General features: G+C 37.0%; 1 protein-coding gene across 1 annotated transcript in view; it reads left to right on the top strand.

Moving 5' to 3' along the window:
- PIK3R4 (phosphoinositide-3-kinase regulatory subunit 4) overlaps positions 1 to 24036 on the top strand; it is a 91492-nt gene that overhangs the window by 36484 nt on the left and 30972 nt on the right. Inside the window, exons 4-8 of the mRNA XM_007936842.2 lie at positions 2082 to 2216; positions 4995 to 5216; positions 10975 to 11148; positions 16726 to 16871; positions 18820 to 19023. Of these exons, the coding sequence (XP_007935033.1) occupies positions 2082 to 2216; positions 4995 to 5216; positions 10975 to 11148; positions 16726 to 16871; positions 18820 to 19023 (881 nt within the window). The remainder of the gene's footprint in view (positions 1 to 2081; positions 2217 to 4994; positions 5217 to 10974; positions 11149 to 16725; positions 16872 to 18819; positions 19024 to 24036) is intronic.

Genomic DNA, 24036 nt, shown 5'->3' with positions numbered 1-24036 from the left:
AAAATTGTTACAAAGATTGTTGCCACTAACAGTAGATGTTATATTACCCTCATTTTATAGGTGAGAAAATTGGGACTTGGCAAGGCTATGTGACTGAAATGTCTGAGGAATCAGGTTTGATTCTTTCTCAGGTCTCAGAGCTGCTGGTACATACTTTGATTTTTAAGCAGCCTAAGGAGCTCTGGTAGCATAGTGGCTAAGACACTTGCCTGCTAACCAGACGGCTGGCGGTTCAAACCCACCAGCCACTCCTTGGAAGGAAGGTTGGGCAATCCTACTTCCATAGTGATACTGCCTTGGAAACTCAAGGAGGGGTTGCTATGAGTCGAGTTTGACTCGACGGCACATAACAACAACAACCTTTTCTTTGGTCTCGGGGTCTTTGTGGTGAGAGTCTATCGTAACCCAAGGCCAGTTCAACACCTTCCCATGTCTCTCCATCATGGCTGATTACATGATAAAATAGCCTTTTAAAATATAGTTAGGGGTCTATTTGAACTTGTGTGGTTAAATATAATTAAATGAACAAAAAACAAACCACGTTTACTGCCATTGAGTTGATTCCAACCAAAGCGACCCCCTTTGGGTTTCCAAGGCTGTAAATCTTTACAGAAGCAGATTGCCTCATCTTTCTTCCTTGGAGAGGCTGTTGAGTTTGAAGCGTGGTCCTTTGGTTAGCAGCCAAATACCTTAGTTGCTATACCACCAGAGCTCTTTTATTAAACTACATGCATCAGTAATTATAAAAGCTTAGAATCAACATAATTTCCTTACTTTACAATATTCTTTCTGTATCTTAAGGATACTAGTATAGGTTTGTATCTTTGCAAGTGTGTTGTGGTCTATGTGCTTAAATGGGGAAATGAGCATAAATCTAGTCAGATTTCAGAGGTGCCCAGGAAAGTAAGAGGTGCTTCGTAGTGAAGGTAGGTTCATTAAAGTGAAGTTTTGGCTTACTGGGGAGGCCAGAATTCTCTCATCTTCAGGGTTAGCAGGCATTATGGAATGTTAACATCTTAGTTATTTAGAGGTCACATGTTATAGTCAGAACAGTGTTCAGTCTGGCTGGGGTGGAGAGTGGGATTCCAAGATAAAAGGAATCACTCTTGGTTAGTAGTGACTTTGTGAGCTAGAACTCAATTTCTTAGATTTCAGAAGTAAGTGAAAAAGTAAATTTCGGAATCAGAATAAGGTAGTAATTAAACTTTGTAAACAGAACTTCGGTTCTGTTTACTAAGGAAAAGTGCAGGTTTTGGTTAGTTATGGGCATATGTTGCGTAGCACAGAAGTGGGAGGAAAAGAAGGGAAGAAAAACAACAAGAAAAATGAAAAGAAGAAGAAAGTATAAGCAAAGAGCAGATGTAATAGCACATGTGACAGCAGAAATTAGCAGTAATTATTTTTGCACTGCTGAGGAGAGTCAGACAGTGGAACAGTAATAGATGATCAGAAGGGAATGACAACTGCAGAGTGTGGCACACAGTCTCACACTGCTTTTGTCTAAGAACTTCAGAATATCACTTGTAAGGCAAACTAACCAGGATAAATTCAGTCTGGTAATGGGTCTTTGAGGTGCATATGAGTTTCCATTTATATATGAAGAAACTGAGACTTAGATTGCTTAAGCAGCCAGCTAGAAAGTGGCAGGTCAGGTTTTGAGGCCCGGTCTGATTCCAGAGCCCAGCTTGATCTGTTATTGTGCTGTGAATGTTTCTCTTTTAGTCTAATAATATCTGTAACTGGTCGAGATACTGTTTATAGGGTAAGTCTCTGCAAAAGGATTAGTTTTTTTCCCTTTTTTTTTGGCCATAATAAATTTAGGACTAGCTTTTGGGTCATCCATGTCTTTTTCTTTTTAAAAAGCTTATGTTTATTATTAAAACTGGCAGTTTGGAGATAGTTGTAGATTATGAGATTAGTTACTAAAAATCTGATTGTAACCTAATGAGTACTAAATTGAAAAGTCCTATTCTTCCCCTTTGTTTTATGATTACTATTTATATGTGTAAACACTTAGGAAAAATTATAAACATTACACAGATTTAAGATTATAATTATTATCAATTGCTCTCTTTTTATAGAAAACATAGCACTATTGGCAGAAACGGCTCTGAGATTCCTGGAATTAGTGCAGTTAAAAAATCTCAATATGGAAAATGACCCTAATAGTGAAGAAATAGATGAAGTCACACATCCCAATGGAAATTATGACACAGGTATTATTTTTTCTTTTCCAGGTTTCCTGTTTTTCAGAATGAATTGTTAATGCTACCTTGGAAAAAATGCCATTTGTAATTTACATGCAAGATAAAGGAAAACCAGATATATAGATTGGTAGGGTTCCAGGTTTTGGTTGTTGTCTCTATTGCCCTATACTATTATCAAACCAGAAAATGTCACCATAACTTCTAAAGTCAGTTGTTTTTCAGCCAGAATTGATTTGTGTCAGTAGTAAAGCAAGTACCTAATTCTCATAAAGAATCTAAACACTTCTTATGTGAGTATATTCTGAGTATCTTCAACCATCAACTGTTTTTATTTCATACTATCTCTGACTTATAGAGCAAAGGCCACCCTTTTTAATGTGAAGGAACAGATGTGATGTTAAACTCTCTGAGGTCAGAGTCCCTGTTTTAGGTTCCTTTACATTTATATAACTCTTAACAATTTTCAGTTAATGTTTGTTGAGTGAAAGATTTAGAAGTAAAGTAATATATTTAGATTTGCTGCAAGGTATTTCTAGTTGAAAAAAAGCTAGAGAAATCCAACTTTTAGTTTTGTATGCTGTAGTCAGCTGTAATGGTTCTGTTACTTGCTAGAATGGCACCATTTTTAGACAACATTTTATCTAGATCTAAAGTAATCAAACAATTTTGAATTTAGAAGAGGAATTATGAGGAAATCCTAGCTTTTTTATTTCAGTGGTAGAATTCTCACCTTCCATGTGGGATACCCAGATTTAATTCCCAGGTGACAATGGTGGTTTGCATGTTGCTTTGTAATGTTGAACAGGTTTCAGCAGAGCTTTTAAACTAAGATATTTTAAAGATATTTTTAAGATATTTTTAAGCTAGAGAGAAAGGCTTGGTGCTTGAATAATTTCTTTTAGAATGATTAGCATGAGGCTGGTCCCTATGAGACAGAGGTTGAGGATGTCCCAACTGTCCAACTTTTCCAAAGTGCTGTATCCCACTCCATTGTCTCTAACATCACTCTTCCTCCTCCCCTCGGAACTCTCCCTCCCTTGTTAGGGTTCCATATTTTGCTGTAACATCTCACAGAACTCACAAAATGCAATGACATAGCTCACACAATGGTGGTGGTTGGGAGTCTGGCAAGTCCCAAATTCATGGGTCAGGTCTAGGTCTGGAGGATTCTCCTTACTCACTTGGTTACGAGGACTGGTGAACCCATATCAGCAGATCAGATAACTGGCTGCTGTCTCCAATCCAGGGGTGAGATGATGAAGAACCAAACACAGGATTTGGAGTGAACTTGGCCTGAACATTTACATATATACCCTCAGGGAAACTAAGGGTAGTGCCTTGAGTCACACTCTCCAGCAAGGCTGGACTCAAGATACATCCCACCGTAAACAGATGTCAAAAAAAAGAAACCAAACTCAGTGCCATCAAGTCGATTCTGACTCATAGCGACTCCCTTTGGGTTTCTGAGGTGCTAAATCTTTTTGGAAGTAGATTACTTGGTCTTCCTTCTGTGGAGTGGCTGGTGGGTTTGAACCACCAATCTTCTGGTTAGCAGTCATATGCCTTCACTGCACCACCAGGATTTACTGTCTAAACTCACTGCCATCGAGTCGGATCTGACTCATGCGATCCCTCCTTGGGTTTCTGAGGCAGTATCTCTATGGAAGTAAGATTGCCCAATCTTTCTTCCGAGGAGTGGCTGGTGGGTTTGAACCTCCAGCCTTCTGGTTAGCAGTCACATGCCTTAGGCACTACATCACCAGAGCTCCCACAGAATGGAGGACTAATACTCAATAATACTATAATACTCAATTCACTGCACTATACCTATGGATCTAATTCTGAAAATCAGCCAGTGAAAATTCTGTGGATAATAATGATCCAGTCTACAATTAATCATAGGGATGGCACAGGACCAGGCAGCATTTTATTCTGTTGTTCATGAGGTCACCACAAGTCAAGGGCAGCTAACAACGACAACGTCTTGGAAAATAATACTGTCATACGTTGTATAACCACAGTGAAATTAGGTATTAAGACTTTTTAGGAATTAATCTAAAGTTTTTCTGTGGGTGAGCATGTGTTTTTGCATAGCAGACCTTCTTTTTTCTTGACAGTACCTAGACCAATAATGGCCTTTGTCTTCCTTAATGTAGTGAGCAAATAATTGTTAAAAGCTCTGCATCAGGGAGTTATGTGCTGCTGTAGGCATGTATATTTTATGAAGGGAAAGACATACAACTAAGTAAGTAAATAAATGAAAAGGGTAGGGTGGGGAGTGGTGGGAGATGTGCTTGTTGGAAAAGAAAGTAGGGACCAGGTCATGAAAAGCCATCAGGACTTGCCTATGGATTTGAAAAACAATGTATTTTTTATCTTTCTAAAGTGTGGTAAACCTATCTTTAAAATTGTTTACTGAAAGTGTTGCCCTTTATCATCAGTTTATGTCCTGAACTTAATCCAATACTTGATTGAGTCACCCTTTTGGGGCAATATTACCTCCTTTCACGTGCTTCTCCATAATTTTCTCCTTGAGCCTCATAAATGGAACTTTTTAATTAGTGAGATAATAACCATGCTTGTGGTACCTGCTTATTAGGATATTCTTCAATTTGTTTTTCAGTTTCCCATCTATCCTTCAGAGCTTTGGATAGTGGAAAAACTTAGTGGTTATAGACTTCTGTTGTACCTTTTCTAATCATTCTGTTCCTCTGAGGAGTAAGAAAGAAAGTTGAGTGTATATGTATGGGGAAAAAATTTATCCTATCTTTATATCTTTTTTTCCAGAGCTCCAAGCCTTACATGAAATGGTCCAGCAGAAAGTTGTCACTTTGCTAAGTGACCTTGAAAATATTGTGAAACAAACCCTGATGGAAAATGGAATAACACGACTTTGTGTATTCTTTGGACGTCAGAAAGCGAATGATGTATTGTTGTCCCATATGATCACATTCCTAAATGATAAGAATGATTGGCATTTGCGTGGAGCATTTTTTGATAGTATAGTTGGTATGATTTTTTTGTTTTTAAATTTGTCATTAAAATTTTGAATCATCATCCTGATTTAGTGCAGTTTGAAGGATAAGTAACAATATTACCAAATCTCATTAATAATGAAATTATTCCTAGTATTTAGGAAATTAATTCCTACTATTTGTGTCTGTCTTCGTGCTGCTTTTGGATGATAAAAAAATCTTAGCTGATCAAGGGATTAATAAAGTGTGATATATCCATTTGAAGGCATACCATGAGGTAATGAAAAGCTGTGTTTTAAAGGAATATTTAATGACCTGGGAAAATATGATGAAATATTGTTAATGTGACTGAAGTAGACCCTCATCTATATATAGTATTCAAGTTTTGTGATGGTAATAATACCAAGAATCCTGTATGTTTGGGAAATAGACTGGCCTGTACTGAAATGTTTGTAGTGGTTATGTCTAGGGCTTGGATAGTATATGATTGTTCTCTTTATATTTAACATATTAGTCAAGTTTTCTACAACAACATTCATCACTTTTAGAAGCAGAAAATAAGAGAATGTATGATTTTCATAGTTGAAAATCAGTCTAATTAGAAGATTAAAACTTACAGGCTTTGCCTTCTGCTAACTAAAAACTTGTGAAAAATTAAGCAGCTTAAGCAGCTTTTTGGTTTTTTTCTTGTTTTATGTTGCAATTCTAGATTTTCAGATTTATCTAAAGGATACATTTAGATTCAAAATTAGAAAGAAAATGAAATTTACCTTGAATGGGTTAAATTTGGTCTGAAAAAACAAAAATCAACCCACTGCCATCAAGTTGATTCTGACTCATAACAACACCCTTTGTGTTTCTGAGGCAGTAAATCTTTACTCAAGGAGATTGCCCTGTCTTCCTTCCATGGAGTGGCTGGTGGGTTTGGACTACCAGCCTTCTGGTTAGCAGTCAGATACCTTAGGCACTGTGCCACCAGAGCTCCTTAAGTTTGATATAGGGTTTGGTATATTTCTCTTTTGAATTGATTGCTTTCCCCCTCAACACATTAGTTCCCTTAGGTTTAGATTCAATCAGTATTACATGCTAAAGCCATGTTACTAAGTTCATCCTTTAACCTTTTTTGTTTCATTTCCTACATGATTATAACAGCTTGTCTATTACTCTAAAAGGTTTAAAGACTAATTATTTCTGTACATTATACATTAGTTTCCTAAAGCTGAAGTAACAAAATACCACAGACTGAGTTCTTATGTAAGAACAGAAGCTTATTGTCTCTCAGTTCTGGAGGCCAGTAGTCTGAATTCAGGGTGTCAGCAGAGCCATGTTCTCTCTGAAAGCTCTAGAGAAAGAGCTTTTCTTGACATTTCTTAGCATTTCTTGGCTTGTAGATGCATCTTCACATGTCTGTCTTCCCCTTGTTTGTGTTTTTGTCTCTTTTCCCCTTTTGTAAGGGTCCCACTCAGAGGACATTAGGATTCTGTTCTTTTATGACCTCATATTAACTAGTAACATTTTCAAAGACACTATTTTCAAACAAGGTTACATTCACAGGTATGGGGGCGGTTAGGATTTGAACATATCCTTTTGGGAGACAAGTCGATCCCTAACACATTGAAAAGCTTGGCTAGCATCTAAGCTTTCTAATGAGGTGAGTAGGTCTTGTAGGTCTTCCCTTTTTCTTTCTGTCTTTTCTGTTCCATTTTGTCATATACCAGACAGTTTATATAGTAATTAAGAACAGATAAGGTATTAGGTGTTGGTTCCCAATAATGTGGGAAAGGAACTGCTATAAATTTTGAAGTTGGATATATTTTTTTTTTTTCTAAAAAGTAAAAAAAAAAAAGACACATTTTATTGGTACTGATATTTCTACAAATATTGATATTTCTACAAATACTATCAGGTAATGTTTCAGAGAAAAGGATACTTTCTGCTTTAGAAAATTTTGCAATTGCTTGCTATTTTTGTTTTGTTGTTACTGGTGATTATTCATGTTACCATACCTCCCTCTTTTTTTTTTTTTAGTAGTTTCTACATGGAGAATTTAGGAGCTCTGGTAGCATAGTGTCTAAGGCACTTGACTGCTAACCAGAAGGCTGGCAGTTCAAACCCACCAGCCACTCCTCGGAAGGAAGGTTGGGCAGTCTACTTCCATAGTGATACTGCCTTGGAAACCCAAGGAGGGGTCACTATGAGTCCGGTCTGACTCGATAGTGCATAACAACAACACCACATGGAGAATTTAGGCTTTTCTTATCGATACTTATTTTTGAGCCTTTTATACATTAAATAACTTTTTATTATTTCTTGGTTTTATTATTTCTTGGTGAAACTTTTCTCAGGTGGTTCTTTAACTTGATTTTTATTTTTAGAATATTTTTATTTTAGCAGTTTTTATGTAGTCAACTTAATTGATCTTTTGTTTTGTGGGTTTTTTTTTTTTTTTTTCATTTTTGTGCTTGAAGTCTTTTCCCATTCCAGAAATTAGGTTAATAATTTGTTTTAATGCTTTATTTTTCACACTTAACTGTTTAATCTTTATTTTGGGATATGGTGTGAGATGATTTCTGAATATTTCTTCTTCTCAGAAATGTAACCAATGTTTTCAACACTATTTATTGAATATTTCATTTCTTTCCCATTGATTTGAGAAGTTTTTTTTTAATCTTCTTCTGCATGCATGTCTTTTAGGGTCAAGTGTCTTAGTTATCTAATCTATCTCACTGATTTCTTTATTTTGATACTCATATTATACCATATTTTAATTATTATATATTTATTATTAACTTTAGTATCTAGTGGGAGCTCTGGTGGCATGGTGCCTAAGGCATTTTTGACTGCTAACCAGAAGGCAGGTGGTTCAAACCCACCAGCCACTCCTTGGAAGGAAGATTGGGCAATCTACTTCCATAGGGATACCGCCTTAGAAACCCAAGGAGGGATCGCCATGAGTCAGATTCAACTTGATGGCAGTTAGTTTGATTTTTTGGTTTTAGTATCTAGTAAGGAGCTCTGGTAGCATAGTGTCTAAGGCACTTGACTGCTCACCAGAAGGCTGGCAGTTCAAACCCACCAGCCACTCCTCGGAAGGAAGATGGGGCAATCTACTTCCGTAGTGATAATTGCTTTGGAAACCCAGGGATGGGTCGCTATGAGTCAGGTCCGACTCAGTGCCACATACCAACCAACAGCCAACCAAGGAGCTCTGGTGGGGTAGTGGATAAGACAGTTGGCTGCTAACCAGAAAATTGGTGGTTCAAATCCACAAGCTGCTCCATGGGAGGAAGATGAGGCAATCTGCTTCCATAACGATTTACAGCCTTGGAAACCCAGTGGGGAGTCACGATGAGTCAGTGACTCGATGGCAGTGAGTCTGAGTCTTTAGTATCTAGTAATATAAGTTCCACAGATGTCACTTTTTTCCCCGAAATATTTTTATCTATTTTAGCTCATTGTACACTTCAGTTTATAGAGTTCTTAAATATAATCCACTGGAATTTTAAGTAGTAGTTTTTCATTTATTAGAGAAAAAACATTTCTAAAATAATTTTTTCAATAGCAGAAGTAAAATGTTTTTGTAAACTAATGTTTATTCAAAATTTATAAATAATGTATGGAAAGTAGTAATTGCATTCTCAGAGACAGTTACTCTGGTTTGTGTTTTCAGCTGGGTGTCTTTGATCATTGTCATATCTCTAAAAATAATTTCATACTACTTTAATAATTACCATCTTTAGACTTAGTATTTTGATTTCTATTCCAGGTAAAGATAACATTTCTCATACTATACTCTGATACCTCTTTCCCTCTCAGGTTTTGATATGTAGATCAACATTTTCAGTCTTTTAGTTTTCTGTTTTTATAATGTTAAATAATTAAATCTATTTCTTATTCATATACTTCTTCTAATTTGCACTACAAGAAAAGTAGTTTCCTTTTCTTTCTGTCCAACTCCTGTATTTTTGGTGATTAAAAATTTAACTGTTAAGTTTAAAATCTAACTAGCAATTTCATTTTCATGGTTAATAAATTTATGTCCTCTTCTCTAATCATAATAAAGTCTTTTGTGCTTTGTATAGATTGATTCTGAAAGTGCAAAACAAAATTTACATGATTATGAATGTATAAAGCCAAGTAGTATTCTATAATTTCCTTCACCACAATCCCAGTGCTCTAACCCTCTACTACTTGATAAGAATATTTATAGTATCAAGGTCAATTGATTCTGTTTTTCTTCCTCTACCAATTACTACAAACGTAGTAGTTATTTATTTGATATTTAGACCATGACTGACTTTTTTTTTTTTAGTGCTTTGGGTGAAATTTTACAAAACAGATTGGTTTTACATTCAGCAGTTCATTACACATTTTGTTTTGTGATACTGGTTACATTCCCAGCAGTGTAACATTTCACTTCTTCCTTCCTCCCTGTGGTTACCTTTTCCTGATGTCTTTCCTTTTTATGCATTCCTGCCTCCCTACATTTCTCCCTGTGTAAATGCTGACCTTCTGATCGCCCATGGGTTGATTTTTCCAATGAATGCATCTTCCTGGTGCAGGTGTTCAGCTCGAAGCCATGTCTGTTGTTTGGCTAAGAGTTAAGCCATGGGAGTGAAATCAGTTCCAGGCCATAAGGGTGATGTGGGGCCATAGTCTTGGACGTTTCATCAGTCTCTATCAGACCAGTAAGCCTGATTTTTTAATGATTTTCAGCTTTGTTCTGCATTTTTCTCCCACTGTACCCAGGATCTCTAATTTTGATCCTATTCTGAGTGGTTGACTTCGGTAGCCAGGCACCATCTAATTCTTCTGGTCTCTGAGTCATATGGGTTGAGGTTTTCATGGGCCATTAGTCCTTTGGACTTAGACCTTGACTTTCTTGAATAATTTTTTGTTTGCCCTTGAGCTTCAGATTCCTTTGTTTTCTTTCCCTTTAAAGAGAGAAGAGTAGTACGCCTTCTTCACTATGTCTGTTGCTGATTGTCTATTTTGTTCTTCTTGGTGATATTCTTTAAATTTATTGGCTTTTGGTTCTGATTGGGGCTAATGATTTACAGATCTTTGTTACCTAATATCTTTTTTTTTTCTCCTTTGAAATCGTGGCTTAGATCTACCATTTTGTTCATTCTGAACCTTTCTTGGTATTTTGCTGCAGAGCATCCTCAAGAAAGAGCAGACTTCTACTATCCTTGCATGTCTTGAAATTACTTATTTTGTTCTCATATTTAATTGACAGTTTGGGTATAGAATTTGATTCATAACTTTGAAGATCTTGCTTTGTTGTCTCTAACCTCCATTGTTGGTGAAGCTCATCTGATTCTGGTTTGATTCTCTTTCCTCTTTTAAAAAACCAAACCCATTGCCAGTTAGTCCATTTGGACTCATGGGACCCTATCAGGCAGTAGAACTGCCCCATAGGGTTTCTAAGTCTTTATGTCTTTATGAAAACAGACTCCCACATCTTTCTCCTGTGGAGTGGCTGGTGGGTTCAAATTGCTGACCTTGCTGTTAATAGCTGAGCACTTTAAACACTGCACTACCAGGGCTCCTTTTTCATCTTTAGGACATTTCATATTTTCTTTTCTTAGGATCTTTTCTTTTCCATGGTGTTTTCTTAGTGATTTTCTTTAGTGTGGATCATTTGTTGTGCTGGGTAGGAAGTGTAATGCCCTCTCTTCCTTGATCAATGCTCAATTGGTTGGCTTTTTGATTACATTTTTTTTTTTCTTTAGTGGTACTTTCTACTTTTAAGTCTCAAATAATCATGCATTTTTATTTATCTTTTACAGGTGTTGCTGCCTATGTTGGCTGGCAGAGCTCCTCAATTCTCAAACCCCTGCTGCAACAAGGTCTTAGTGATGCTGAGGAATTTGTTATTGTTAAAGCTCTTAATGCCCTTACCTGTATGTGCCAGTTAGGTCTGCTACAGAAACCTCATGTCTACGAATTTGCCAGTGATATTGGTAAGTTTCTGTTCTTTATAATTAGGATGAGAAGATTAGAGTAAGAAAGGAGGAGTAACAACTGGTCAAGCTTTTATTTTATTATTAATTTTTTAAATTTAATGTGCTTTGGGTAAAAGTTTACAGAGCAAATTGTTTGCCATTCAACAGTTTATACATTTTTTGTTTCATGACATTAGTTGCAGCCCTCTCATTGTAACAGCACTTTGCTGCTTCCTCCCTGGGTTCCCTGTTTCTATTTGTCCTTTTCTTCCTGGCCCTTCCTGTCTTCTGAGCTTTATTTTTGTGCACATGTGGCTCTTTTGAACTTGTATGGTTGATCTGAGGAGCTTTCCTCACAGGTATTATTGTTCATTTTCTAGATCTGTCTGTTTGGCTGGAAATTGATCCCTCAAGGTGGGTTCAGTTCCAGCTTTAAAGAGTGTCTAAGGGCCATAGTGGGAGTTCCAGCAACTGGCAAAACTTTGTCAAAATTCTAAGCCATTTAGAGTCAGAATTTCAACTTGTCTCTACCATTGATTGTGTGTGTTTGTATGGATGTATGTGCATGCACATGTGTACATGTGTGCTTCTTAGGCAAGAGACATATAGACAACATTATTTTGTCCTCCAGCCTAGGTTAGAAAACACCTTATTGTTTTACTTTGTGTAACTCTTTGTGACTCTTGAAATATGAAGTTTTTTTTAAGTTGTTTTTAAAATGATGTGGATAAAAACATGACTGCTGTGAATATTAAACTAAGTTTTTGGACACTTGACCACTAGTGAAATTGAAAGTTGGCTATGGAGGATCATCTGTGACATCTGTTATTGTATTTGTTGCCAGTTAAGAATTTATAGTATTAAAGTTACTACTATTAGTAATTTTATAAACCAATGAAAGGAATTAATTCCTTGTGCTTAATAACACTTACCTGTTTCCCTGAAAGTTTGAAAATTCAGTTAAGACCAAACAGGTGAATATAGCAAATTCTAAATTTAAGACTATCTGGAACATTTTTAGTCTTACTATCTCTTCATTTTAAGACAGGGAGCAATGCAAGATTGCCAGTTAGTTGATTCTGTACTAAGGGGACATAAAATCTTGGAAAATTATCTTTTTAGATAAAATACTAAATTGCTATGAAGTGCTTTACCAAGGAAAATTAGTAGAAAGCTGAAACTAGTTAAACTTGAATAATAGGGTTTCCTTGAAGCAAGCCTCAGATGGAAAGAATACAGGTTTTGTAGTTTGATTGCTGAGAAACTAGCTGGTAGCTAGTAGACATATATAGCATTTCTAGAGTTTTTTAAAGCAAGAATGTAGATTTCAAAAAAAAAAAATGTGGAGAATTAAAATATATGTAGGTTTCTGTTTTTTGCACTCTTAGTTTCCTAGGGCTGCCATAACAAAGGACAAATAAGCTGGTGGCTTAAAACAACGTAAATTTACTCTTTCACAGTTCTGGAGGCTCTTCTGTTGTTGTGTGCTGTCAAGTCTATTCTGACTCCTGGCGACCCTATAGCAACCCTATAAGGTAGACTAGAATTGCCCCAAGGGGTTTTCTAGGCTGTATTCTTTATGGGAGCAGATTGCCGGATCTTTGCCCCTGTGGTGCAGCTGGTGGGTTCAAACTGCCAGCCTTTCCGTAAGGAGCCGAGTGTTTAACCATTATGCCACTGGAGTTCCTCCTCTGGACTTGGGGTCATAGTACCAGAGGTTTTACCAGTCTCTGAGTCTCTTCTGATGAGTTGAAATAATTGATTTTAGGTTTAACATACAAAATGCTTAAAAGAAGTTATAAAGACATGAGTTTTCTGGTTTAATCTTACATATGTGTGTATATATATATATATATATTTATTTTTATTTGGGTGAAAATTTACAGAGCAAATTCACTTTCCATACAGCAGTTCATATATACTTTGTCTCATGACATTGACCACAGTTTACCACAATGCAACAGCTTCCTGCCCACTTCCTCCCGATAGTTACCTCTTCCCTATGTCCACCCTCCATGCACACCTGCCTCTGAGCTGTCTCCTGTGCATAAGCAGCCCTTCTTTCTTCCATGATTGTTCTCTCCAAGGAGTGTGTCTACCTCAGGTAAATGTTCAATTCATATGCCTGTCTTTTGTTTGCTGGAAGCCATAGGTGTAGGTTCAATTCCAGACCTGAAGGACAGCTAGTGGCCATAATCTCAGTGGTTCCAGCAGGCTGTCAGACCAGTAAACCTGGTCCCCCCCTTTTTTTTTTCTCCAAATGGTTTTGAGTTTTGTTTCACATTGTTCTCCCTCTCTATCCAGGATCTCCTACATAGATTCCCTTGTGAGTGGTTGACAGTGGTAGCTGGGCACCATCTAGTTCTTCTGGTCTCATGGTCGTATAGGCTGCAGATCGGATGGTGTACCAGTCGCTAGGACTAATTGTTTCCATGAATTTTTTGGTTTTCTTCATTCTTCTCTGCTCTGGATGATGAGAGATCCATCGTTGGATCCAGATGGCAGCTTGCAAGCTTTTAAGATCCCAGTCGTTACTTGCCAAAGTAGGAGGTGGAACAATGTTTTTGTAGTATGTTATGCCAATTGAGCTTGATGTCCCCTGTGACTATGGTCTCCCGAGCTCACAGGTTCAACTACTTGGTCCCACTGGGTAGCTGGCTGTGACCAAGCAGTGACGACAGCCTTGCCCCTTGTCAGCTCTACTATACACCTGGGAATTCAGATCATACACATAAACTTAGAGGACCATTGTCTGCCAACCCTATACATGTTCTTGGGTATACTCCCTGCTTCATAGACATACCTAATAGTTCAGCCTGTCCACCCATCTATCCACCCTTATACCCATGTTTGCCGTCACTAACAGTGCAGTACTCTGTGTGCATAAGGGTTCATCTTTGTTGTCTGTACCTCCCACATACCTCTCTATGTCTTTCTCTTCCTCAGTGCCACCATGTTGATCACTCACATTTGGTACATTGCTCTTCTCTTCACACAAATCAATACTTATCTCTCTCTATCTAACAGTGTTCCCCCCCCTCCCCTCCCACCCTGGTAACCAACATAGAAAATTTCCTTCTATAGATAAACTTTCCCTTAACTTTTATAGTAACGGACTAATACAGTATTTGTCCTTTTGTGATTGACTTATTTCACTCAGCATAATGTCCTCCAAGTTCATCCACGTTATTCAGTGTTTTGCAGATTCTACATTATTATTTAGTGTTGCATAGTATTCCCTTTTGTGTATGTACCATAGTTTGGTTGTCCATTCCTCAGTTGATGGACGCCTAGGTTGTTTCCATCTTTTGGCTATTGTAAATAGTGCTGTGATGAACATGGGTGTGCATACGTCTGTTCTTGTCACGGCTCTCACTTCTTTAGGATATATACCTAGTAATGGAATGGCTGGGTCAAATGGTATTTCTAATTCCAACTTTTTCAGGAATCGCCATACTGCTTTTCACAATGGTTGTACCATTTTACAGTCCCACCAGCAATGTATGAGAGTCCCAATCTCTCCATATCCTCGCCAGCATATGTAATTTTCTGTCTTGTTGAACTTTGGTACTAGTGCTGGAGCAAGATGGTATCTCATTGTTGTTTTGATTTGCACCTCTGTAATAGTTAATAATCGTGAGCATTTCTTCATCTTTGTTGGCCACCTGAATATCCTCCTTGGTGAAGTGTCTATTCATGTCTTCTGCCCATTTTTTAATTGGATTGTTTGTTTCTTCGTTATTGAGGTGTTGGAGTTTTCTATAAATTCTACAGATAAGTCCCTTGTCAGATTATGTTATTACCAAATATTTTTTCCCAATATGTAGGTTCTCTTTTGACTCTTTTGGAGAAGCCTTTGGAAGCACATAAAAATTTAATTTTTAGAAGGTCCCAATCATCTGGTTTCTCTTCTGCTGTTTGTGCATTTTGAGTTATTCTTGATAGTCTATTTATGCCATATATTGTTGTTGTTAGGTGCCGTCGAGTTGGACCCGACTCATAGCGACCCTTCCTTGGGTTTCTGAGGCAGTATCACTACAAAATAGTGATATATACCTAGTAATAGGATGGCTGGGTCAAATGGTATTTCTAATTACCCAACCTTCCTTCCGAGGAGTGGCTGGTGGGTTTGAACCGCCAGCTTTCTGGTGAGCAGTCAAGTGCCTTAGGCACTATGCTACTTTGTTGATAAAGTCTTTGATGAGCAAAAGTATTTTATTTTTATGAGACCCAATTACCTATTTTGTCTTTTTGCTGCTTGTGCTTTTGTTGTCATACCTGATAATCTGTTGTTTAAAAACTAGGCCTCACAGCCAGGCATTTGTTTTCTTCTAAGGATTTTATGTGTTTATTTTTTCTTAACATTTACATCCTTGGTCCACTTTGAATTGATTTGAATATAGTATGAAGGATGGATCCTAATTCATTTTTCTGCATGTTTTGAAATCAGAAATTGTAAGTCTTCCTACTTTATTCTTCTTCAGATTACATTAGCTATTCAGGATCCCTCATCCTTCCATATAAATTTGAGGATTGGCTTTTCTACAAAAGAGGCTATTGGGATTTTGATGGGCCTTGCATTACATTTATAGATTGTTTTGGATAGTATTGACATCTTAACTGTATCAGGTCTTCTAGTCCACAGACACAGCATGTATTTATTTAGTTCTTTAATTTATTTCAGTAATGCTTTATAATTTTCTGTGTATAAGTTTTTCACCTTCCTAGTTAAATTTATTCCTAGGCATTTTATTCTTTTAGATGCTATTATAAATGTAATATTGCCTTAATTTCCTTTTCTGCTTGCTCACTGCTGCTGTACAGAAACCTGATTGAGTTTTATTTGTTGACCTTGTACCTACTACTTTGCTGAATTCAATTAGTAGTTCTGATAACATTCTCAAGGAATCTTTGGTGTTTTCTATGCATAGGATTATGCCGTCTGTGAAAAGGGATAATTTTACTTTCTCCTTCTTGATTTGGATCCCTTTTGTTTATTTGTTCTAGACTAATTGCTCTGGCTAGGACTTCCAGAACAAAGTTGAATAGCAGTGGTGAGAGTGGGCATCCCTGTCTTGTTCTTTATCTTAATGTCTGTTGATTAATTTTTAATTCAGTCTGGTAATGAGTAGATATATCTTTGTTGTTGTTATTGTTATATGCTGTTGAGTCAGACCCCTCCTTGGGTTTCCAAGGCAGTATCACTACGTAAGTAGATTGCCCAACCTTCTTTCCGAGGAGTGGCTGGTGGATTTGAACCACCAGCCTTCTGGTTAGCAGTTAAGTGCTTTAGGCACTACGCTACCAGAGCACTGGGTAAAAAAATATCAATTTTAAATCCTTAGAAAGGAAGTAGGTATTTTTATTACTTTATGATATTGCTGATATTTATGATAAGAGAATATAATAATATTAGTGTTTTCGCTTAATGGAATTTATGCCTCAAGTTAATTGAATATTTAAAGGTACCTGATTGTAGCATTGTGGTATAATTCCTTTATCAATTATGTTATAAGGTGAAAATTTGCTTCTCCTAATCATTTGAAATTGTTTATGAACCTGGTTTGAGTTATACCTTTTTTTCCCACTCTGTAGCCCCCTTCCTGTGTCATCCCAATCTGTGGATACGCTATGGTGCCGTGGGATTTATAACAGTGGTAGCCCATCAAATAAGCACAGCCGATGTCTACTGCAAACTGATGCCTTACCTTGACCCGTACATTACTCAGCCAATAATACAGGTATACATGTTCCATCTTGGGATCCATCCTCCCTCCAAACTGTGCCCCTTTTAAAAAAAGTGTTTAGAGGGTCCCTTCTTCTTAAACATTTTCAAGATTTAAATTGTGCTGTAGCATTTTCATACTTGCTTTCAAGCTAGTTAATGTTAATGGACCAAGCATCTTTGAGGGTAAGACAACTTGGAGAGTATTATGCTGTATATCATGTTATGTATAATATAGCACTCAGTAGTTCATACTTTATTTTCTTTTGTGAGTATTCTAAAGCATCTGCCATTAAAGTGAAATGTAATCTATGAAAATGTATACTGATGGACCCCTGCTTTCACTGTAAAAAGTGTAACTGCTTTCAGCCGAAGTTGGCACTTAAAATAAATTCGAAAAAGATTTTTCAGATGTTTTTGTTTTGGACCAGCTTGTTCTGTTTTTTTTTTTTTAAATCTCATGAGCCCTTCTACCACTTAGCAGTTAAGCACTTGATGATAAACTTGGGCCTTTGATTTATACAAGGCAAAAATTACTTACCTAGCTTTTAAATACTTACACTCTTCATCCAGCTAGATAGTCAGCTATCAAAATAGTTATTTAAATTGAATGGAACGTTGAATGATGATTCTGGTACATGGGGTTGAAAATACCCTATTTTCACCAAAGTTTTATTTCTTGTTTAGAAACCTACGTGCCTCTGTGGCTTTCTTCTCTTTTTATATCTGAGCATGATTTTCCTTTCACTAGAAAAAGCAGTCTGGATATCCTCTGGAAACTAGGAATCTTTGGGTGTATCAACAGTCCTTACTTTTTCCCTTACTTTCATCCTTTTCTGAGGATCATTATTCTTTACTTCATAGGGGTTATAGAATTGTTGCCCCCCCCCTTTTTTTTTACTCCAAGAACAACTTATGTACCCTCAAAATATAGATAAATAAGCTTTTTGGGTTTTTTTGAAGTATATTTCAGCTTCTTTGGGAATATGGTCTAAAGATGCCTACTACTTCTGCTTAGTTGTTTTATTTATAAATTTTATTAAACTTTTTTTTTAACACAATGTGAAGAAAGTATCCCTGGGATTTAAAAATTGGATATATTTATTTGTAATAACTTTTAGTGGTGGTTTACTAAATGAATCTGACACACATGTGGTTTGTTAGAAATGTACACCAAGGACTCTCTTGTTCTCTTAGATTTTTTTTTTTCTTTTAATTTTATCATGGTTTTATATTTCGAAAGGCCAGGATCAATAGTTGAGAGGCAAGTTGTCCATTTGTGTCATAAATCTTACCTCTCTATAGTTTGGATTAGACAAAAGATAGATACCATTTTATTTTAGGTTTTGTCAATCAGATATAGGTCTTCACTGGCCAAGTCACCAGGTATTAAAATACACCAAAAGAAAGTTCTCTAAGTTACTGTTAGTGCTCATTCTTTTTAATATATGTGCATTGACAAGGAAAGTGTTCTTGGTAACAATAAGAGAAAGGATTTTATGAACTCCATGGGTAGAGTAATGCTTTTTAGAGATAGTGGAATCTACTGGGAAAACTTGATGACTATAGAGAAGACTTCTGGTTTATTGAGACTTTTCTGGTGATCAGTACCTATTGGCTATTAGACCTGTGAAGTGCAGGTACTTTTTAAAATCGGTAAGTCATCTGCCATTTTGGGATCTAGGAAAGGCTGTTTAGAAAGAGTTTTCTAGCCTGGGTATTTATTATTTTGTTTTCTGGTATGGTAGACACAGATGTGTACCCTTATGCTAACCATGAAAAGTAAGAAATAACAGCCCTTTAAAATTCAGTAGTAGTCTTTTTTTTCTTAACAAAATTACAGATGTCGGTATCCCCCATTTCCTTAGAAATAAATACCCTATGTTAACTTTACACAGGTTGTATTGATTGAAAATTTCTATATTGTACATCTTTGGCTGATTGTTTTTATTTTTCTAACATAGATTGAAAGAAAACTCGTTCTACTCAGTGTTCTAAAAGAGCCAGTAAGTCGTTCTATATTTGATTATGCTTTGAGGTCTAAAGATATTACTAGCTTGTTCAGACACCTTCATATGCGTCAGAAGAAACGAAATGGGTCCATTCCTGACTGCCCCCCACCTGAGGATCCTGCCATAGCACAGCTTCTGAAGAAATTACTCTCTCAGGTTGTATCACCTTTCTGAAACCTTAACATTTAAATGTAAATTTAATAAAAATAAGCATCTATCTAGCTATAAAAAATGTTTTTGGTTGATTAGGTTGTATCATAACAAGTGGAATAAATAAATCTGGCAGACATCTTCCGCATTTACTTCGGTATGTAGGAGATACTGGGATGATTATGAGGCATTGGGTTGAGCTAAGTAAGGAATCATGGAGAACTATTAGACTTCTTTTGTGATTACTAGCTATATAAATGAGAGAAAGACAGTGGATATAACCTTCGAGTTAAGTAATATTCTTGACTCAGTCCAATATTTCACCAAAAATATAATGAAATTGTATTAGAAGAAATTCTGCAAAACACAGATGCCACACAGAAAAACCCTGGATCATTTCAATCCAGCATTTATAGAGCACTCACAATATGCAAACAGCTGAAGTAACTGGGATCTGTAATGCATCTTAGGTTGAATAAAGTAGCAGTTTATTTCTGTATCTTAAAAGTGTATAAACTTGGATGAATTAACAAGTATTGTTAGAACTGGGAGGTAATCTTTATATTATACTTGGCATCAGTAAGGCCTCTTTAGAAATACCAAGTCTAGATTCAGTATCCTGTTTTTAAGAGGGATGTGTGGAACCTGCAGAGGTTAAGATAGGAATAAAAATGGTTAGAAAGAAAGTTTCTGCATAAATCCTCCATGAGCCATGAGGCTAATGCTGAGGGATAGTTTTAATGACTGTCTTTAAGTCTGCATAAGGTTTTTGTAAAGAGAGGGCTTGACAATCAGTCATCTCATGTCCAAGGGGAAAAGAAGATGAGAAAATGCTTTCAGTGGCAGACAGAGAATTTTGTTAGTTTTGGTATATACATCCTTTTATGTATTGTGCTTGCCACAGAATATGCACTGCTGTGATGTCCAGATGTTGGTTTGGATGATTGAAAATTGGAACAGTCTCCTATGGGAGGCTGGTCAATAACCATTTTGGTTCTTTGAGGTCTAGATTTGCCTGGAGGCTGAGATTGCCACTGAATGTCCTTTCCAGACCAGTGGTTCTGTTTCCTGTATTGTGAAAGACTTAATTTGATGTGACTTGAATTGCCCAGGAGCTTTTTCTATGGATTGTTTTAACCTTGGCTCATACATTAAAAAACCACACTCAGTGCCATGGAGTCAGTCCCAAGTCATAGTGACCCTATAGGCAGAGTACAACAGACCCGTAGAGTTTCTAAGGCTGAAATGTTTATTGAAGCAGACTGCCACATCTTTCTTCTGTGGAACAGCTGGATGGTTCCAACTGCTGACCTTTTGAGTAGCAGCCAAGTGCTGAACCATTATGCCACCAGGGCTCCATATGTCTCATGTGTTAGATATATTTTAGAAAGCTACAGAAAATTGGCTATTGATTCACATTTTTGTGTTGTTTATCCTGAATAAATGATCCTTAAAGATATTTCAGTATGCAATAAAAACACCCAATTTTGGTGAAAATATGCTTAATCACATATCCTTTCAACTATTTCTACATGGACAATTCAGTGACATTGATTACGTTCTTCATGTCGTACAGACGTTCTCACTATTCTTCTCCAAATTGTACCACCACAGTGTATATATGTGTATCCTTTCACTAAAAAAGGCTGAAAGGAAACAAAACAACTACCCCAATCTAAGTATTTCTTCTGTCTCAGACAGTGTGTGATTCATTGGTATTCTACCTGAATTTAATTTAATCTTGTATATTAAAAGCTTGTCTACTGAAGATTTCTTTTCCGTGTAAGTCATGAATTACTCCATGAGGCCATTTGAGTTCCTGTTTCTGTTTTTTACCTTGCCATGATTTAGCTTTTGCCACTGTCCTGGGTGAAATGAAGGAGAGGGAAGGAGCCATTCCTTCAGCTTTTCTACTTTCCACTGTTTTTCTTTCAAGTCCTTCTTGCACTGCTGCTTTCTCAGTGCCAGCCCCCATCACTGGATGCTGTGATGAAGTCACTAAAGTGTTCTGACTTGCTTCCTTCATAACTGTCAATGCTTGTTGTATTTGTTTGTCACTTATCCCCTCACTTGTCTGAGTGGAAAAAGAAGAACAGGTAATTCTGTGTTGATGTTGAAGCTATGATATAGCTTCAGGAGACTCCTAAGCACGAGGAGACTTCTGTTTCAAGAAGACAGATTCTGCTATAGAAGGGAAAGCAGGTCATATATCTCTGAGGTCCTCAGGAGAAATAACAGCCAAACACCACCAGCTTCCATTTTTTGAGGACCTACAATGAGTCTACCACTGTAGTTGGTTCTTTCCATGTTTTGTGACTGTCCTTAAAACAAGCCTGAACAACAGATGGAATGAAACTGAGACACGAAAAGGGTTAGTTTGCCTGTGCTTACACATTTCAGTGAATTTCAGGGCTGAGTTTGAACCTAAGCCTGTCTAGCTCCAAAGCATACACTGTATACCATGCCATGTTGCCTTTCATAGTAAAGTAAATAAAGGACAGGGAGCTGACTAAAACTGAGAATTTGCTTGGGTTTTACTCAGATTTGTGAAGAACCCATGTACAGTTCATCTCCAGACCCTTGCAGACCTTTTCTCTGCCTTCACTTCCTTTTGGTCCCTGCATTGCCTGAGTTTCTGGGGATTACTAGCACAGCCTTAGAGCTAAGGGAGGCTTGGAAGGTGGGACATTAAGTCCTTGTTTCTACTGTCAGGGCTATAGAGAGATGAGACAAGTTTTAGTCTCAGTAAGTAGGAATTCTTAACATTTCTACAGATTTTTTTCCCCTGGGGTTCTACAGTGCTCTTTCAGAAGGAAGGTTGGACAGTCTACTTCCATAGTGATACCGCCTCGGAAACCCAAGGAGGGGTCACTATGAATTGAGGCTGACTCGATTGTACATAACAACAGCACAGTGAGTGCTCTTTTTGTATAAGACTCACTTCAGATACATCATGGGTAAAATAGGCCTTTCTAGACCAGACTCACATTGTTTCAAGGGGAAAATATGTCCAGAGTTCTAGGTAACAGACTTTACGCTTCTGGAACATAACCCATATGGGAATTTGAATCTGCTTGCACTCCAGATTTTCAGTTGGACTTACCATCTGGCAATGACACGTGGCAGGGCTGTTTTAGACAGCTCTCATCTATAAGAGCTCCCTGTTTTATTTGCATCCATTTAGTTAGGTGCTAATACAGAATACAAAATGATTTCATGCCTTATCTTTTAAAAAATGACAAGGACTTGACATTTTTACTTATTAGTAATTTTTATTTTAATAAATTTTGACTGAGTAGTCTAGATACAGGTGTGAAATTGAAAAGATGTAAGAAGAGAGATATAAGAAAATTTAAATTTTCCTCCAATCCCTGACCCTCTTCACCCAAACTTATTCTTAAGTCAAAATAAAACTCAAGCATGCTTCTCAGTCATAGCTCACTGTCCCTTGTTTATTTCCGTTTGAGAGGCAAGATGGCATGTTACAGGAGTATGGGCTTTGAAGTTCTTTATTTAGTGGATATGGGACATTGTGAATTTCATGTTGTTAGTTGCTGAATTCTTTTAGTCTTCAGCTTGTTCTGTTGCACAGTTGTTACTTGGAATCAGTTTGATCCTTTTAAGTTTTGTTAGGACAGGTCCAGAGCAACCTTTAGTCTATGGCCTGTTTTGCCCCATTACTAAGGACTTCTGAGACTGTGCATGATGCCTTATGTATTAAGAGGTATTTCTATTCTGGCTGATGGGAACATGAACTGTTCCCAGCTTCATGTAAGCCTCAGAAGTTATTTGGCTTACTGATTTTTGGTTGCTCTTTCCCTGGCCTTGCATAGTTTTTTCTTCACATACGCAGTTCAATATTCAAAGAGACTGGAGCAAATCCTTCTGTAGCGCTCTGAAGCTCTCTCTCTCTGCAGGTCTCACCTTTCCAGTTCTCTGCCACACAGAGTCAGCCTTCTTGTTCTCCTTGAGCTCTGATCTGTCTCTCCAACTCAGCTCAATTGTCAAGATTTATTTGACTTCCTGCCCTTGTGTCATGGCCTGGAAAATTTCTCAAGGCAGTATACTAAGGATAATCATAGGACTCATTTTATTTTAGGTATAACAGCCCTGCACTGCCTGTTGTCCAGTGTGTGAACAATGTTTCATATAGATTGTATGGTTTTATAATTGTTTAGAGTGAGAGGAGAAATCTGGTCCCTATTCCTCCACATGACCAGAAGCAGATATCCATGGGTGTGTTTATGGACTTTTACCAGTATCGTACTCTCTTAGTTAGATAACTTAATGGTAAGGTTTGATCTCTGGTGGAGCAGAATCTCTTGTTTGTTTTTCATTTTCAGGATTGTCTTGACTGTTGTTGGTTCTTTGCATTTCTGTATACAATTTGAAATCAGCTTGTCACTTTCTACCAAAAAAAAAAGTGGGTCTGTTGATTGCGATCTCATTAAATCTGTGGGAAAGAATTGATGTGTTTATAATACTGAGTACTCCAGTCCATGAACATAGTATATGTTTTCATTTAATTAGGTCTTTTAAAATGTATTACAATACTGTTCTATGGTTTATTTTGTAAAACTTCTGACCTATCTTTATTATAAATATTTTGAGCATTTGCTTTTTTAATAGTGTTGTAAATAGTACACAGGCAGCCTTCTGGTTATGAACATCCAACTTACAGACAACTCCTACTGACCCTTCAATATAGGGTTTTGAATTGGTTCAAAAGATATGGCAGACAAGGCAAAACAGGAACAGACCTAAATTTTACAATTTGGGTGATTTTCATAATACTTGCAATGAGAAAAATTATGGGTTGAAGCATTGAAATGGGAGAATCAGAAGAGGTATAGTGAACCTTTTCAGGAGCCTGATGTGTGAGACTGGATTATTGGGAAGACCGTGAAAAACCATACATATTCAAAGCAGTGTAGTCAGCTGCCATCTTTGAGTGGGGTGGTACTTTTTCAGAGCCTTGCTTTAATGTTATGTAAATTTGCCCTCACTTTGAAATGATTG

The sequence above is a fragment of the Orycteropus afer genome, unplaced genomic scaffold (genome assembly GCF_000298275.1).
Source record: "Orycteropus afer afer isolate SDZICR_OR568_19922 unplaced genomic scaffold, OryAfe1.0 scaffold00003, whole genome shotgun sequence".
NCBI classification, from domain to species: Eukaryota; Metazoa; Chordata; class Mammalia; order Tubulidentata; family Orycteropodidae; genus Orycteropus; species Orycteropus afer.
This window is presented reverse-complemented; position numbering and strand designations above follow the sequence as displayed.